This window comes from Xyrauchen texanus, chromosome 34 (assembly GCF_025860055.1).
Source record: "Xyrauchen texanus isolate HMW12.3.18 chromosome 34, RBS_HiC_50CHRs, whole genome shotgun sequence".
NCBI lineage: Eukaryota > Metazoa > Chordata > Actinopteri > Cypriniformes > Catostomidae > Xyrauchen > Xyrauchen texanus.
In genome coordinates, this window is record NC_068309.1 from 34214390 (window position 1) to 34229949 (window position 15560).

General features: G+C 41.2%; 1 protein-coding gene across 1 annotated transcript in view; it reads left to right on the forward strand.

The window, feature by feature from the left end:
* The window catches only part of LOC127628132 (retinal guanylyl cyclase 2-like), a 40534-nt gene extending 25955 nt beyond the window's left edge, over nucleotides 1-14579 (forward strand). The window contains exons 14-19 of the mRNA XM_052104834.1: nucleotides 1109-1301; nucleotides 1784-1958; nucleotides 6114-6212; nucleotides 7412-7506; nucleotides 7591-7676; nucleotides 14299-14579. Coding sequence (XP_051960794.1) covers nucleotides 1109-1301; nucleotides 1784-1958; nucleotides 6114-6212; nucleotides 7412-7506; nucleotides 7591-7676; nucleotides 14299-14428 — 778 coding nt within the window. The 3' untranslated portion in view covers nucleotides 14429-14579. The remainder of the gene's footprint in view (nucleotides 1-1108; nucleotides 1302-1783; nucleotides 1959-6113; nucleotides 6213-7411; nucleotides 7507-7590; nucleotides 7677-14298) is intronic.
* Nucleotides 14580-15560: the final 981 nt, after the last annotated feature.

Below are 15560 nucleotides of genomic sequence, written 5' to 3' on the forward strand. Positions count from 1 at the left end.
AGTGGGGGAGAGAACTTCAAAATAAGAGTCCTTGAACGTGGAGCAGACAGAGTATGACATAATGACATTTGTAGGTCAGTTGGCATCGGAGCATTTTTACAAGCACGAGTACAAGTACATGAGCACATATCAGACCCGATTCCGATACCAGTATCTGTATCGGGACATCCCTTGTCTCTGGAGGTTTCAAGCATCTAAAAGGATACAAAAGCACCGTAAAATATAATTGAAGTGTAACTATATATATATATATATATATATATATATATATATATATATATATATATACCTAATATAATATATGAATATATTATATATTAATAATATATTAATTAATGTGCAAATGTTTTAGGCACTTGTGAAAAATGTTGCATAGTGAGGATTTCTTAAAAAATAATTACATAAATAGTTTTCATTTATCACTTAATGTCATCCAAAGTCCAGTAAACATAAAAAGATAAATCAATATTCGGTGTGACCACCTTTTCCTTTTAACCAGCACCAATTCTCCTAGATACACCTGGACACAGATAGGATGTTCCAAGCTTCTTGGAGAATTCAACACAGTTCTTCTATCTGTTTAATCTGTCTCAATTGCTTCTGTCTCTTAATGTAATCTCAGACTGACATGATGTTCAGTGAGGGGCTGTGTGGGGGCCATGACATCTGTTGCAGCTCTACATGTTCTTCTATTCTATTCTATTTGTAAAAGTAATGTTTGGGAGTCTAAAATGTATATTTCCTATTGGCACACTAAATCTGAAGATATAAATAACCATCCTAAGACAAATGCTTTTGTTAAACAAGACTTTTGCACAGTACTGTATATTAAATGAGTTCTTTTCAATAAATTGGTCTATCCAGGTCACAAAACCTAAATAAATGATTTGAATCTTAAAAAAGCCTCAGTCCCCATACATTGTAATTAAATGGAGAAAATGAGTAATCCATTTCTTCAGTTGAGTAGCATGGAAGAAAGAAAGCCATACAGGTTTTAATGACATGAGGGTGAATAAATATTGAAAAGACATAACTATAAAACTATAAACATAACATCCTGTTTTGCTGAAGCTTTTCCAGTTGTTTGTCTGTGTTTCTCATCTGAAAGGTCCGTTGCTGAAGCACTGAAGCTCGGCAGCACTGTCGAGCCGGAGTATTTTGATGGTGTGACATTGTACTTCAGTGACATTGTGGGATTCACCACAATTTCTGCTAACAGTGAGCCGATCGAGGTGGTTGACCTTCTCAATGACCTGTACACCCTATTCGATGCTATTATTGGAAACCATGATGTTTACAAGGTACTTGATACTTGCCACACTGTTGTAGACAGAGCTAAACAGTAAAACACACATACTTGATGCATCATTTTATGTCCATTCATATGTGAATATGCTAAGAAAATTATAAAGGTACACTCAGTAATTCTTTCCTCATTATAAAGGTTAAAATCTTAAATACATGAACTGTAATTTTAAGTAGGAAATCATGAGCACTCACATTAAAATGAAGACTCAGTCATAGCAGTACCCTTATAAAAGCTGTTTTATTCTACATGGAGAGGGTTCTACAATTTCATCTGAAACTGAAAACTATTGATTTTAAATGATGCTGCATCCAAACTGCTAGGTGTCAGTGTTAGTCCAAGATGACACAAAGACAAAAGTTACTGAGTGCACCTTTAAATATAAATAACAATAGGGGCTGCTTCCATTATCATAGTAACATGATTTCCAGTCGCACTGTGTACAATCCCACCAACACAGTTTTGGCTTTTGTTCAGGTGGAGACGATAGGAGATGCATACATGGTTGCCTCTGGACTGCCTGTTCCTAATGGCAACCGGCATGCTGCAGAAATAGCGAACATGGCACTCGATATCCTCAGTGCTGTTGGCACCTTTAAGATGAGACACATGCCTGATGTACCGGTCCGTATTCGCATAGGCCTGCACACTGGTCAGTGTACTTGTGGTTGAGAATGTGCCTATGGACACATTATATACTTCAACGAATAAATCTTTAATGTCCACTGTGTCTTTTTTTCTCTTACAGGTGAACAAAAAGTAGTGCTGTCAGTGGATTACATTTTTTTAATTGTGATTAATCTAAGATTTTGAAAGTGCTGAAATGTTACTCTTCTTTTATTGTCAAAATGCATTTATTTCCTTTTTAGGAATGAAAACAAAACAATATGTAACCATAATATTGTATTAACATTTTCCAAACAAAGCTTTCCACAGTATAAAGATAGAAATGCTCTAAAATAGCACCAATTTGAGTAAAATTAAATGTTTCTCAAAGTCTAAATGGGAGTTTGACTAATTGAAAGAACGTCATGGTTACTGTTGTAACCTCCGTTCCCTGAGGGAGGAAACGAGACATTGTGTCGAATGAAGTGACACAAGGAGTCTTCCTTGGGAGCCTTGCGTACCTCTGAACTTGAGAAAAGGCCAATGAGAAATTGGCAGAAAGAATTTGCCCCTGGACATAAGGGTATAAAGGTAAGCGGGCTTGTGTCTGTCAGTCAGGTTTTTGCACTGACGAGCCGTTAATAAGGTACGGCCATTTACAGTTGTAGGTCTAGTGTCGTGGCAGAAGGGACACAACGTTTCGTTCCCTCCCTCAGGGAACAGAGGTTACAGCAGTAACCGTGACGTTCCCCTTCTGTCACTCACTCGACATTGTGTTGGCCGCACGTAACCCTCCCCAACACCCTCAGAAAAAGTGTCATATACAGACCTAAGGTTCCCAGTACCCCTGAGGGGGGAACAGGTGCTACATGACCAGCATGGAAGCAAGTTCGGCAGCGTAAAGCGGCTGGGGATATCTTTACGCTATGAAATGCGTCTGGGAAGGCGGTCTTCCCCAGTCCTATTCTTTCAGGGGGAAAAGACCCTGTGGAGGCCACATCCTGCCCAGACTAGGGGGAGGTGATATCCTCAAGCCACATGTGGGAGCGGTGCGATGATGAGGGAGGTGCTCTACAAACAAAGCAACAGGGGGCTGTAGGACTGCCCAAGGGAAACGCGGGTTCGCCGACAGGGGGACCGTACCACGGAAAATACATCACAGGGAGTTGCCTGAAGAGGGAATTAAACCTGTGGAGCCCTACCCCTGTACAGAAAACTTGTGGCTTATAGTGGGTCTGGTCACAAATTGATTTTGCAGGCCAGAAGGCTAGGGAGGAAGAACATCCAGGAAGCGAAGCTTAGTGGCTAACCTGGGAGAGAAAGCGCACTGGACCAACTTGGTGAAGGGTGCTAGGTGCCTGCGGAACACCTGGTTGGCTGTTCTGTATTACCAAGTTCTACCAGCTCGGACCTGACAAAACACGGGATGAGACCGACTCAACCCGGAGATTGTAGAATCTCTCAAAGGTGTTAGGTGTTGCCCAGCTCGCTGCTCTGCAGATGTCTGCTAGGGAGGTGCCGTTGGCCAGTGCCCACGAGGATGCCACACTTCTCGTTGAGTGTGCTCGAACCCGCAAGGTGGCGGGCATGGCCTGGGTCTAGTAGGCCAGAGAGATGGTGTCAACAACCCAGTGAGATAACCTCTGTTTGGAGACGGCGTTCCCTTGCTGCCTTCCGCCAAAGCAGACAAAGAGCTGTTCAGAACATCTAAAGCTCTGCGTGCGGTCCAAATAGATACGCAAAGCACGTACCAGTCACAGCAATGAAAAGGCTGGATCTGCCTCCTCCTGGGGCAGCACTTGCAGGTTCACAACCTGATCCCTGAAGGGGGTCGTAGGAACCTTGGGCGCGTAGCCCGGTCAGCGGTCTCAGGATAACATGAGTATTCGCCGGACCAAACTCCAGGCAGGTGTCGCTGACAGAGAATGCTTGCAGGTCCCCAACCCTCTTGATGGAAGCTAGCGCTATCAGGAGGGCTGTCTTCAAAGAGAGGGCCTTGAGCTCAGCTGAGTCAAGTGGCCCGCGACTCACTTTTCCACTGAGAGATCCCAGGAGGGGAACAGGCTTGGCCGGGGAGGATTCAGTCTCCGGGCGCCTCTAAGGAACCTCATAATCAAGTCGTGCTTACCCAAGGACTTGCCGTCCACTGCGTCTTGGTGGGCTGCGATAACGGCTCCATACACCTTCAAGGTAGAGGGGGATAGCCTCCCCTCCAGCCTCTCTTGCAGGAATGAGAGCACTGACCAAACTGCGCATCTCTGCGGGACTTCAGCTCGGGAAGACCACCAATTCGTAAACATCAGGGTGTAAGCCGTGAAGGCTGTGCGGAGGATGGAGAGTTCCAGTCCAAGCCCACGCTCACGGTAGCCCAGGCAAGCATGTTGGCCATCTGCGCGTCGGCGTCAGACTGATTATATATATAATAGTAAATGCGTTACTCACGATTAAGAAATATGAACTCGTTAAACTTTTTTAATTAATCATATGTGTTGAAGAATCCAGTCTTATCATTAGTCTAGTAAAAAGCTGTTTTATTTTACATATATCATGTTGAGATCACAAGCCGAATGCTACTTATTTTATCTCAGGAATCCTCCTATTATTGGATACTTTTGCCCCTGGGATAAATTAATCATGGCTGAGTGCAAATAGCCTGTTTGTACAACAGCATTGGTAACCAATCGTTTTTGGATGATGCTGCATACACACCACTAGATGTCAGTATAAAGTCCAAGACCTATTGACATATTGGCCTGCAAAACATACACCAAACTTATGCTATGTTTGAAATGATACTACCATACTACCATAATACTCTTTTTATTTCTGCCATATAGTGGCAAGAAAAGTATGTGAACCCTTTGGAATTACTTGCATTTATGCATAAATTTGTCTTAAAATCTGGTTTGATCTTCATTTAAGTTACAATAATGAACAAACTAAATCTGTTTTAACTAATAACATTTCTTCTACATATTGTATCATTCAAACATTGACTTTGTAGGCTGGAAAAAGTGTGTGAACACCTAGGCTAATGTGGTCAACAAAAGCTGATTAGAGTCAGGAGTTACCAAACCTGGCATCCAATTATTGAAACAAAATTGCAGGTGTGGGTTACAGCTACTTTGACTAATAAAAAGCACTAAAAGTTTTGAGTTTTCTATGTACAAGAAGCATCAGTTGACATGAACCATGTGCAAAAAAGAGATCTCAGAAGACCTATGATTAAGAATTGTTGCTTTGCATACAGCTGGTATGCTGAATGAAAGATATTCATATGTCCACAATTAGACAAATTGTCAATAAATAGAGACGATTTAGTACTGTAGCTACTCTCCCTAGGAGTGGCTGTTCAGCCAAAATGACTCAAGGACACACAGCAGAATGATCAATGAGGTAAACAAGAATCCTAGAGTGACAGATAAAGATTTTAAGAAATCATTGGAACTGGTTAACATCTCTGTTTATGAGTCTACTATACGTAACACATTAAACAGTTATGGTGTCCTGCTGCTGCTGCTTTCCAACAAAAACATTGCTGCATGCCTGATGATTGCCAAAGACCACCTTGACACTCCACAACACTACTTGGAAAATATTTTGTGGACTGATGAAACTAATGTTGAATTGTTTGGGAAGAACACACAGTACTACATATGGCATAAAAAAGTATGGCATACCAAAATGAAAATATCATCAACCAGTTATTAAAGCCAAGGTTCATTTACTTTTCCACAGCACTGTGAATGTTTAATGTATTACAGACTGTACAGCATAAACTGTATACTGCATAATTTTTTTTTAAATAGTATGTGAAAATCCTCTCAAATATAAAAATGGATATTTTTTATTTAATTTCGTGAAATTAGTCTGATCATATAAAAAGTCAAGAAAGAGAAAAGGAAGTTCAGCTTGACTGCATTGCATTGTGTTCTCTGGTTGCATACAACACATTTTAGCAAACATAATAGCAATACAGCAAATGTGGATATTGCACACAGTAAACATGCATACTACATAAATAGAAAAGTAATATGCTATTCCAAACATAGTCTTCATTGGGTTAACCCTTAGTGTAAATACATCATTCTTTATTTGCACTTAGTGTAAATAGCTTCTGCCTAAAACAGTCCCATGTTCAGTCAAAGAGCATCTTCTGTACTGTGTCGATTCACTCAGGCATTCTCCGATTGTTCTCTAGGTCCATGTGTGGCTGGTGTGGTGGGCCTCACAATGCCACGCTACTGTCTGTTTGGAGACACAGTGAACACAGCCTCCAGAATGGAGTCCACTGGGATGCGTAAGTCACTCAGTCTATTGCATACTAGTCTCTTGGGGCCGTCAGAAGCTCTGGTATATACTACAGCTCATTCTGGCCAAGATACACCCACTTCAACTGGAAGAAACAGTCTAACTGATGCCATCATTCACAGCTGGTAGTTTTTATGTTTAGCGCCGTGGTTACCAAAACAATAGACTAGAGCGGAAATAAAAAAATTTTATAAAAAATTATGTTGCGGCAGTCACTGCATATATACAGAAAACACACAAAAAATAAATACTATGAAAAATGTAAAGAAGAGATTGTAAGTGTTTATATGTAAATTAATAATGTAATAAATAAAATAAAAATTATAAATTATAATAAATAATGTTTGAAGTGCCACCTATTGACATTTGTATTACACTTATTTCACTATATTTAATATTTTTTATTTTATGGACAATGGTGAACCTCATTTTCTGGAAAGCTTTAATTTACTATTTATTTTAATTAAGTTATCTGAAAACAATGTGTGGACCATTTCTGGAGTTTTATGGCTAAATTAAAATCTGCTTTGATAGGTTAAATATAGACAAATTATGTTTTTACATTCATTTGAATATAAGAGAAGAATTTTGTGTAATAGGTAAAAAATTTAATTTTACCAGACTAGAAATAAATAGACTATATAAATAAACAACTGTGTTGAATTTCTTTGAATTGCAATTCAGTAAATTCCACTTCCTATCATTCCAATTCAAATTAAACTTCCTGTGGGGCATGACCAACTCAATTCAAATTCCACCTCAAGAATTGCAAGAGAGCCAAGTCTGAATTTTGCCCCACCCTGGTATAGACTAAGTACAATACAGTACAGAAAGTGTTTACTATTTCCACAGTTCTTTTCATTAGTGTACTTGCTACTAAGTGCCTCAAACTTGAAACTGAATATTTTCAGAGTCATAATACAAAATTTGATGTCACTTACTTGGGTCTTTAGGCACGCTGAAGGCTAATCGCATACAAACAACAGCATGTGTGGCTTACTAAGAGCAACAAGCAATTCCTTGTCTGGTACCTCAGTCTCACCACATACCTAAAAATAATGTTTCCACAGATGCAGTGGCATCTTTTGTAGTGTTTCGTGCACCACATAGAAGTTTAGAATTGCCATCAGTATGGGAAGCAAAAGGTTAATTGGCCGTTTGTGTTCATATATCATCTGTTGTCCACAGCATACAGAATTCATGTCGGCCACAGCACTGTTAAGATACTTCTGGAGCTCAAAGAGGGCTATAAAGTTGAACTCCGAGGAAAAAATGAACTGAAGGTGAGGAAGGTTTCTTCTTATTACTGCTCTTGTGATAACTGAATACTAAATTTTTTAAATTGCTATAACTCATTCTCATGGCAGGGCAAAGGAATGGAGGAGACTTACTGGCTTGTGGGCAAAGAGGACTTCACCAAACCACTGCCAATTCCACCTAACCTCAAGTCAGGGTAAGAAACCTGCACTAAAGTCCTACACAGGGGTGGCCAGCCTTGCTCCTGGAGGCTATCTGTAAACCAGTTTGATGGCACTTATCTGGTCTGGTTCTTGGTGCACAGCTGAATACTTGTCGGTTTATAGACAGAAAAATCATCTATATCCACAGGGAGATGAATTGGAGTTGAATGAATGTGTGGCTCTCAAGGAGTGAAGTGGGTCGCCTCTGGACTTACGTGCTTGTGTGCTGTGTTTGGCTTGTTTATCGGGCGTCTTCAATGTATCGTTCAGAAAAATGTCCCACGGCCTGCAGATGGAGGAAATAGCCAGATACAAGCAGAAGAAAGCTGAGGCACAGCTAGCCATGAAGAACTGAGGTAGTGTTATGCATGGACGATGTATAACATTAAATGGCATTCATGGCTTCCACTTCGTGTCTTGGAGAAATAATTATACAAGTATTTCCCAGCCATTTTCACATCTGTATTTTCATTTTGAATTGCACTGATGTGCTGAAGCATTTTGCCCATTCAAATAGAGTGAACAAGTGCTTCCTCAGATTAATGAGCCAAGAAATGTTAAATGTGAAATCAAAATTGGGTTGGGTCGCATCTTCCACAGAAATTTGCATTAAACTGAAAATTCTGTCATCTATCCAGAGAGTGCAACAGTCTGGTTCTGGAAGTACAAAATCTCATTAATTTTATCCATATTTTCTTGAAGTCATCAGTCCATGATATTTCAGCTGTTTTTCAAAAAATTGTGTTTAAATAGCGGACTTCCTAGTTTGGAACTACACTACCCATAATCCTAAACAGAGATCCACAAATCAGATAATCGTGACAAACAAACAGAGTGAAAGCTGCTCTGCAGTGACCTCCCACTCATTGACCAACTGAATGACACAAACGAGTCTCAAACTATGTATATATTTGTATATATCTGAATTATTTGCAATAAATTTAAAATACATTGTTTCTATACTTATCATCAACAACTTTATTTTTTTTACTTTCTCCCCTTTTCTCCCCAATTTGGAATGCCTAATTTCCAGTGCGCTCTAAGTCCTCATGGTAGTGTAGTGACTCGCCTCAATCCGGGTGGTAGAGGACAAATCTCAGTTGCCTCCACATCTGAGACCGTCAATCAGTGCATCTTATCACATGGCATGTTGAACACGTTACCGCAGAGACAAAGCATGTGTGGAGGCTTCATGCTATTCTCTGTGGCATCCATGCACAACTCACCACTGAGAGCGAGAACCACATTATAGCGACCACTAGGAGGTTACACCATGTGACTCTACCCTCCCTAGCAACCAGGCCAATTTGGTTGCTTAGGAGACCTGGCTGGAGTCACTCAGCATGCCCTGGATTTGAACTCGTGACTCCAGGTGTGGTAGTCAGCGTCTTTACTCACTGAGTTACTCAGACCTCTATAATCAACAACTTTGGCCTGGGCCTTGCCGAATCGTTCCCAAATCAGCTGGACCGACTGGGGGTGAAGCCTCCACTCTCCACCGGGCAAGCGTTGTCGTGACAGCATGTCCGCTACCACATTGAGGTTGCCAGGGATGTGAGTGGCGCGCAGCGACTTGAGTCCAAAGGAGGAGACGACGGGCGAGTCATGACATGTGGCGGGAGCGTACGCCGCATTGGCGATTTATGTACGCTACCGCGGTGGTGCTGTCTGACCTGACTAGTTTGTCTCAAACTAATGGGAGAAACTTCTGCAGGGCAAAGAAAACAGTCAGCAACTCTAGGCAATTGATGTCCCAGCGCAGCAGGGCCCCTTTCCAACGGCCCGCGGCTGCGTGCCCATTGCGGAGGATGCCATATGCCCCAGGAGCCTCTGAAAAAGTTTTAAAAGGATCACTGTGCCCGGTTACGATGAAGTAAGGGCTGTAGAAACCCTTCTTCATCTCAGTTGCAGGGACAGGCTCTATCACGTCTTTGAGTAAGAGAGTACCGATTTCCGCACACACGTGTACTGCGGTAAAGCGGACGCCCGCGAAGGGGGGTGGAGGCCTGGCAAACTGAATTGCGTAACCGAGTCGGATGGTCCGGGCCAGCCAGCATGACGGGTTGGGAAGTGAAAGCCACGCATCCAAGCTCCGTGCTAAGGGCACCAAGGGGACGATTATTTTTGACGTACCCGGCAGGGCGGAGCAGCGGGGCGGAGCATGTAGTATGGCGTCGGGAGGCGAGGACGTGTCCCGAGGCTCTGGTGCTGAGAAAGGTCTCAAAGCACTTAACTTGCTCCGCTCTCCTGGGTTAGTGACTGAGGAGGAGGTCCAGTAGAGGCGTCCTCTGGACTCGTCAGAACCGGCCGGCCGTGGAACAGACGGGTTGAGGGCGGAGGGTCCGCGTCCAGCGTAACGGGACTGTTGAGGTGTGGCGGCAGAGTGCCATGAGAACAGCATTTGCGGGCCAGGTGACCCAGAGACAGAGGAAATAGCTCTTTTACTGAGAATGTGGGTGTGGAATAATGGAGGCCTCTTTTAAACTTTTTTTGTTGGAGTAGCTGCAGCTGCTCCTTTTTCAAAGGATGTTTTCTATAGGAATGTGTTTCCTGTCTCTACTCTCTTCTTTCACACATAGCTCAGACATGTATGTCACCCCCATATAAGGTAAATAACTATTTTATTGGTGGGGGTCCAAATTAATGTGGTTTTTCTGGACCATATAACGAAGTGCTGAACAATAAACTTTAAAGAAGGATTTGATAGCATTGGGTCTCTGTGTCATTTCTTTCTTCCCTCAGCTGAGCTGTATCGAGACGGGGATTGCAGATCAAGAAAATAAATTAAATACATTGGATGACAAAATTATTTAACAGTGGGTACCGCAGCCCCGTCTAGGGCAAATTAAATGAATTCAACAAAAGATTCTCCTTAAACGCAGGGCGTTTCTTCGCAGCAGGAGGACGCCCTCAGCGAGCAGACGGGGCAGGATGTGCGAGATGGCCTCCATCTGCCTCCGACTGCTAGGCAAAGTCCTCGGCAGTGTCGACGAAGAGGGGCGTTGAGGAAGCGCACTTTGTCTGTCTCATGCATCTCGACCAAGTTCAGCCACAGATGTTGTTCCTGGACCACAAGTGTGGCCATCGCCTTCCCGAGTGACTGCGTTTTGACCTTCATGGCTCTGAGGGCGAGGTCGGTCGCTGAGCGCAGTTCCTGCAGCACGTCGGGATCAGGGCTACCCCCATGCAGATCTTTAAGTGCCTTAGCCTGGTGGACTTGCAGGAGGGCCATGGCATGCAGGGCGGAAGCGGCATGTCCGGTGGTGCTGTAGGCTTTGGCAGTCAGTGAAGGCCTTGGAGGGGAGCACAGGGCGACCCCGCCAGGTGGTAGGGTTCTCGGGGCACAGGTGGAGCGCAACAGCTGTGTCCACCTGAGGAATCTCTGTGTACCCGTGGGCCGCTCCACCATCGAGGGTAGCGAGAGCGGATGTGCGGGTGGCTTTGTGACGCGTGGAGAGGGGTGCCTTCCACAAAGACGTCAACTCATCATGCACTTCCGGGAAAAACGGGACCGGGGGGAGGGGGGTGTGAGCTGTGAGCGGTGTGGAGGCCCCAGGAACCAGTCATCCAACCGCGATGGCTGTGGGGAGGACGGAGGGTTCCAGTCCAGCCCCACGCTGGCGGGCCACGCAAGCATGCCGGACATCTGCACGTCAGCCTCAGCCTGGGGTTGCCACCCAAAGGTCCGGCAGTGAGAACATGATCCATACACAAACGCTGCCTCGGTGTGATCGCAGCCCAGACACTGTGGCCGTCTGAAGCGGAGAGCACTCTACCACTTCCAGGAACTACACAGGGGCGGAAAGGCATCTTTATAAAGTTGAAAAGGACATTCAACGACGCTGTGTAATGCTCTTTTAGAGGAAAATACTCTTTTACAGAGAAAATCACTCTTTTAAATAAACTCTTTTAAGTTTTTTGCGCTGTTAAAGCGCCCAGGGGCAAACTGCACTGCCGTGCAGAGAAGGAGAAATCCACTGAAGTGTGCCGTAGATACAAAAGCAGGCAAGCGTCAGAGGAACAGGACTGCATGCACGACCATCGGCTCCGAAGAAAATTTGTGAATGAACTCGATGTATTTCCCCGCTTTTATACCCGTATGTCCGGGGGCGGGGTATGCAAATACTGTCTGCCTACTTCTCATTGGCCTTTTTTCATAGATCAGAGGCATATTCGGCGCTCAAGAGAGATCCCTAGTATCGCTTCTTCGACACAACGTAGAAGTGACATATTCAACTTTTAAAAATGTATTACTATATGTTGAAATGAACATCAACCAAGATTAATATATGCTGTAAAAGTATTGTTCATTGTTAGTTCATGTTAACTAATGTTATTTACTAATGTTCACAAATGGAACCTTATTGTAAAGTGTTACCAGTAAATCAAATTTGTATCCACTTTGCAAAAGACACATTAATGTGACCAAGTGTAAATTGAATGAACATACCAAGTCAGATAGCAAACCGATCAATAAAGATAAGAAGTGACAGTGTAAATAAGCCCTTGGACATACTTATGTGTCATTGGCCTAGATTGACCTAGATTTTCATAAAATAATCATACTTTTTGTTCAATAAGGACCCCTTGTGGATGCTCTTCTCCTTGGTTCCATCTAACCTTCCTCTCTTCCTCCTTCCTATATAAAATTGACTGCCACAGTTCTGCAATTTAGGCCTACACAGCAAAAAAAAAAAAAAAAAAAACCATCTTTCTCTTAATGTTTTTGTCTTGTTTTCAATACAAATTCTTAAAACAAGATACATTTGAGAAGCATAATGACATAATATGCAGTATTTTTTCTGAGAAATTTAGTAACATTTAGTGAGGTTTATGCTTAAATCAAGAAAATAAAAAAGCAATTGCCCAGGCAAATTTTTACTTGTTTTAAGCACAAACCTCATTAAATTATATTTCTATGAAAACAATACTAATATATAATAATAATATAATCTTATGCCATTCTGCTTCTCAAGTAAATGTTTCTTGTTTAAACCCTCCTATTCTGTCTGGTCATTTTTAAATAAATATATGTTTCTGATGATAAAAATGGTTAAGTTTATCTAAACGATACAAGCCTTCGTGACTTTTCCTCCACTTGCCATCTGAACACACACACATTTTTTTGGACTTGATTGAATAAGAATTTGTAAAAAAAAAAAAAATAAACAAAAAGCAACACTTTTGCGGTTCACGGTCAAAATTGACCGACCACAGGAAATTGGGAAAGACTAAAAACAGAGCAATATTTTTATTTGTTAAATACAATATATAAATCAGCCACATTGCAGAAGAAACACACACTGAAATGAAGGGGTGAGACTTTACAACATTCAGAGTGCAAAACACATCCCCCAACACACACATACACTTACAAAAAATTAACTGTTGACACTATAACACAGAGCAATTTTTTTATGTTGTCAAATAAAATCTATAAATCAGCCACAGTGCAGAACACTCACGGTAAGACCATAACACACCCACAATGCAGCACACACACTCAGACATAGAAATAAATGGGTGAGACTAACATAGAACGAAGAACACAATGCACGCACACATTCAAGCACACACACACACACAGAGAGAGAACAAAGAACAAGGTCTGAGCCTTCTGTTTTATGCACTAACTGAATTTTCACAGTTCATTGCTGTTCATTTTCTTGACATTACATTTTATTTATTTTCAGTTTTAAGTTATAAATGATTGGTAACAAAATTATTATTGTATGTCTTCTCTTGGTGTTACCAGGTCAGGTTTGACTGTAAGCATAATGTGACTTTACTTTATTAAAAAGTTATTTATTAACTTTAACAAATTATTATTTTATAATGTCTAAATATATATAGAAATGCAAACCCTGTAGTAAAATGTAGATTTACTAAACAGTAAGGGGCTACAATGAACACTGTTGCCATCTACTGGCTATTATTGTCATAACATTATTTTCGAGTCTTGTTTCACCAGATTACTACAATCTGGAGTGGTGATGGGGTAAAGTACATAACTGTTAATCAGAGGGTCACTGGTTCGATCCCCACAGACACCACCATTGTGCCCTTGAGCAAGGCACTTAACTCCAGGTTGCTCTGGGGGGATTGTCCCTGTAATAATTGCACTGTAAGTCGCTTTGGATAAAAGCGTCTGCCAAATGCATAAATGTAAATCTGTCCACAATACTTGACACATTCTCATATTTTCTTCATGTTTCAACTTATAAAAGTGAAAGTTTTTACAGTTTTTAAGTTAAATAAATTTGCTTATTTGTATTATGCAAATTAATAATGAAATCGAGAAAATAAGATCTAAATAAACCCAACATATAATCTCAAAATAAGTGCATAATTTTATTGTTTTTACTTCAGGGGAGAAGAAATGTTATCATATAAAAATAAAAAGTTGCACCTGTACTGTGACAGGTCAAAAATGAATGTGAACAGCAAAGTAAGCGGCCCTACTTCATCAGAATAGGAGGGTTAAGAATGTTCAGATATTTTGACTGGAAAACAAGACAAAAATACAGATTAAGACAAGGTTTTTTTGCACTGCTATAGATGGTGCAACCCAGGCTCAAAGCAAAACCACTTGCATTCTGAACTGATGTGTTGCAGGCCGGAGGCACACAAGGACTTCAAGAGGCTTCTGAAGAAGGTGGTGAGAAAGCTCTCGACTGTCCGGCACGTGGTTCAGCTGCCTCTCATGGAATGCAACGAGGAAAATGTGTTGATCCACCATCACTGATGCGAGTACCACTGTACTGTAGTAGAACTACAAAAAAAATAAAACATCTCATTTGACCAGTGTAAAATCATGGAAGTGTGTCTCTCAGAATCTGTCTTCTTTCCTGAGGAAACGTCAATCCAAACCTGCAATTAAATGCCATTAAACTAAAGTCTGGCTGTTCTCATTAAGGATAGAGCAACATACTGGACACATGCAGAGGGCCCCAAAAGTATTTGGAAACAAAATGCATGAAGGTTTATGCAGTGTATAACTTTGAATAATTGGCCTGGTCTGTAATCCACCCTAGATGCTGGATAAAGTATTTTAAAAAGGCATATTAACTAGATACATTACTCTAGTTGTTTTCAGGCCTACAGACACGACAGCACACCCAAACAATCCTAGATAATCCAGTTCATAGACTATCAGTTCTGTTAGTAAGAGGATCTTCAGGTGAATTTGCCTCAGATGTCTATAAATAGCCTTTTGGACTTAGTAAGATTGAGAGGATCACATGCTGGTTAGTTGTTCATTAAGTACAAGAGGATATGGGTCAAGATCATATTTAAGAGCTACAGTTTCTTATCGTTTGATTCTCCTTCAACAAATTGAGCCACATTATCTCTCTAATAAGAATATTTCTTGATAATGATATGTTCAAGACTGGGATGAAACATATACAATGTCTTTGGTTAATGTCTTTATATTTGTTCAACAAGAAGTACATAAATTATAACTAGTGTTCAGTTTGTTTGAAATCATTAGAGCAGCGGTTCTCAAATACTTTTGCTTCAGGATTCAGATATTTGGTATCACGTTGCGACCCAACACAGTACCAACATTGTTTATTCTACAACAGTAAAATTAAATTGGAAAATGAACAAAATGTGATTAAACTACTATGATCTTCTAGGCCAAACAATATACAAAATTAAGGATGAATGGGTAAAAAAATTTACATTTTACAAATTTGTTAACCATAGTAAATGTAGCCTGGGATGCATTTACTTTTACCTTGTTAAGTTTTGTTTGTGTCTTTTAAATGTGCACACAGTAATTCATTCCTCATTATAAAGGTTAAACTCTTAAAGACACAAGTTGTTATTGTGCAATATATGTATGAAATGATGAGCTCTCACATTAAAATGAA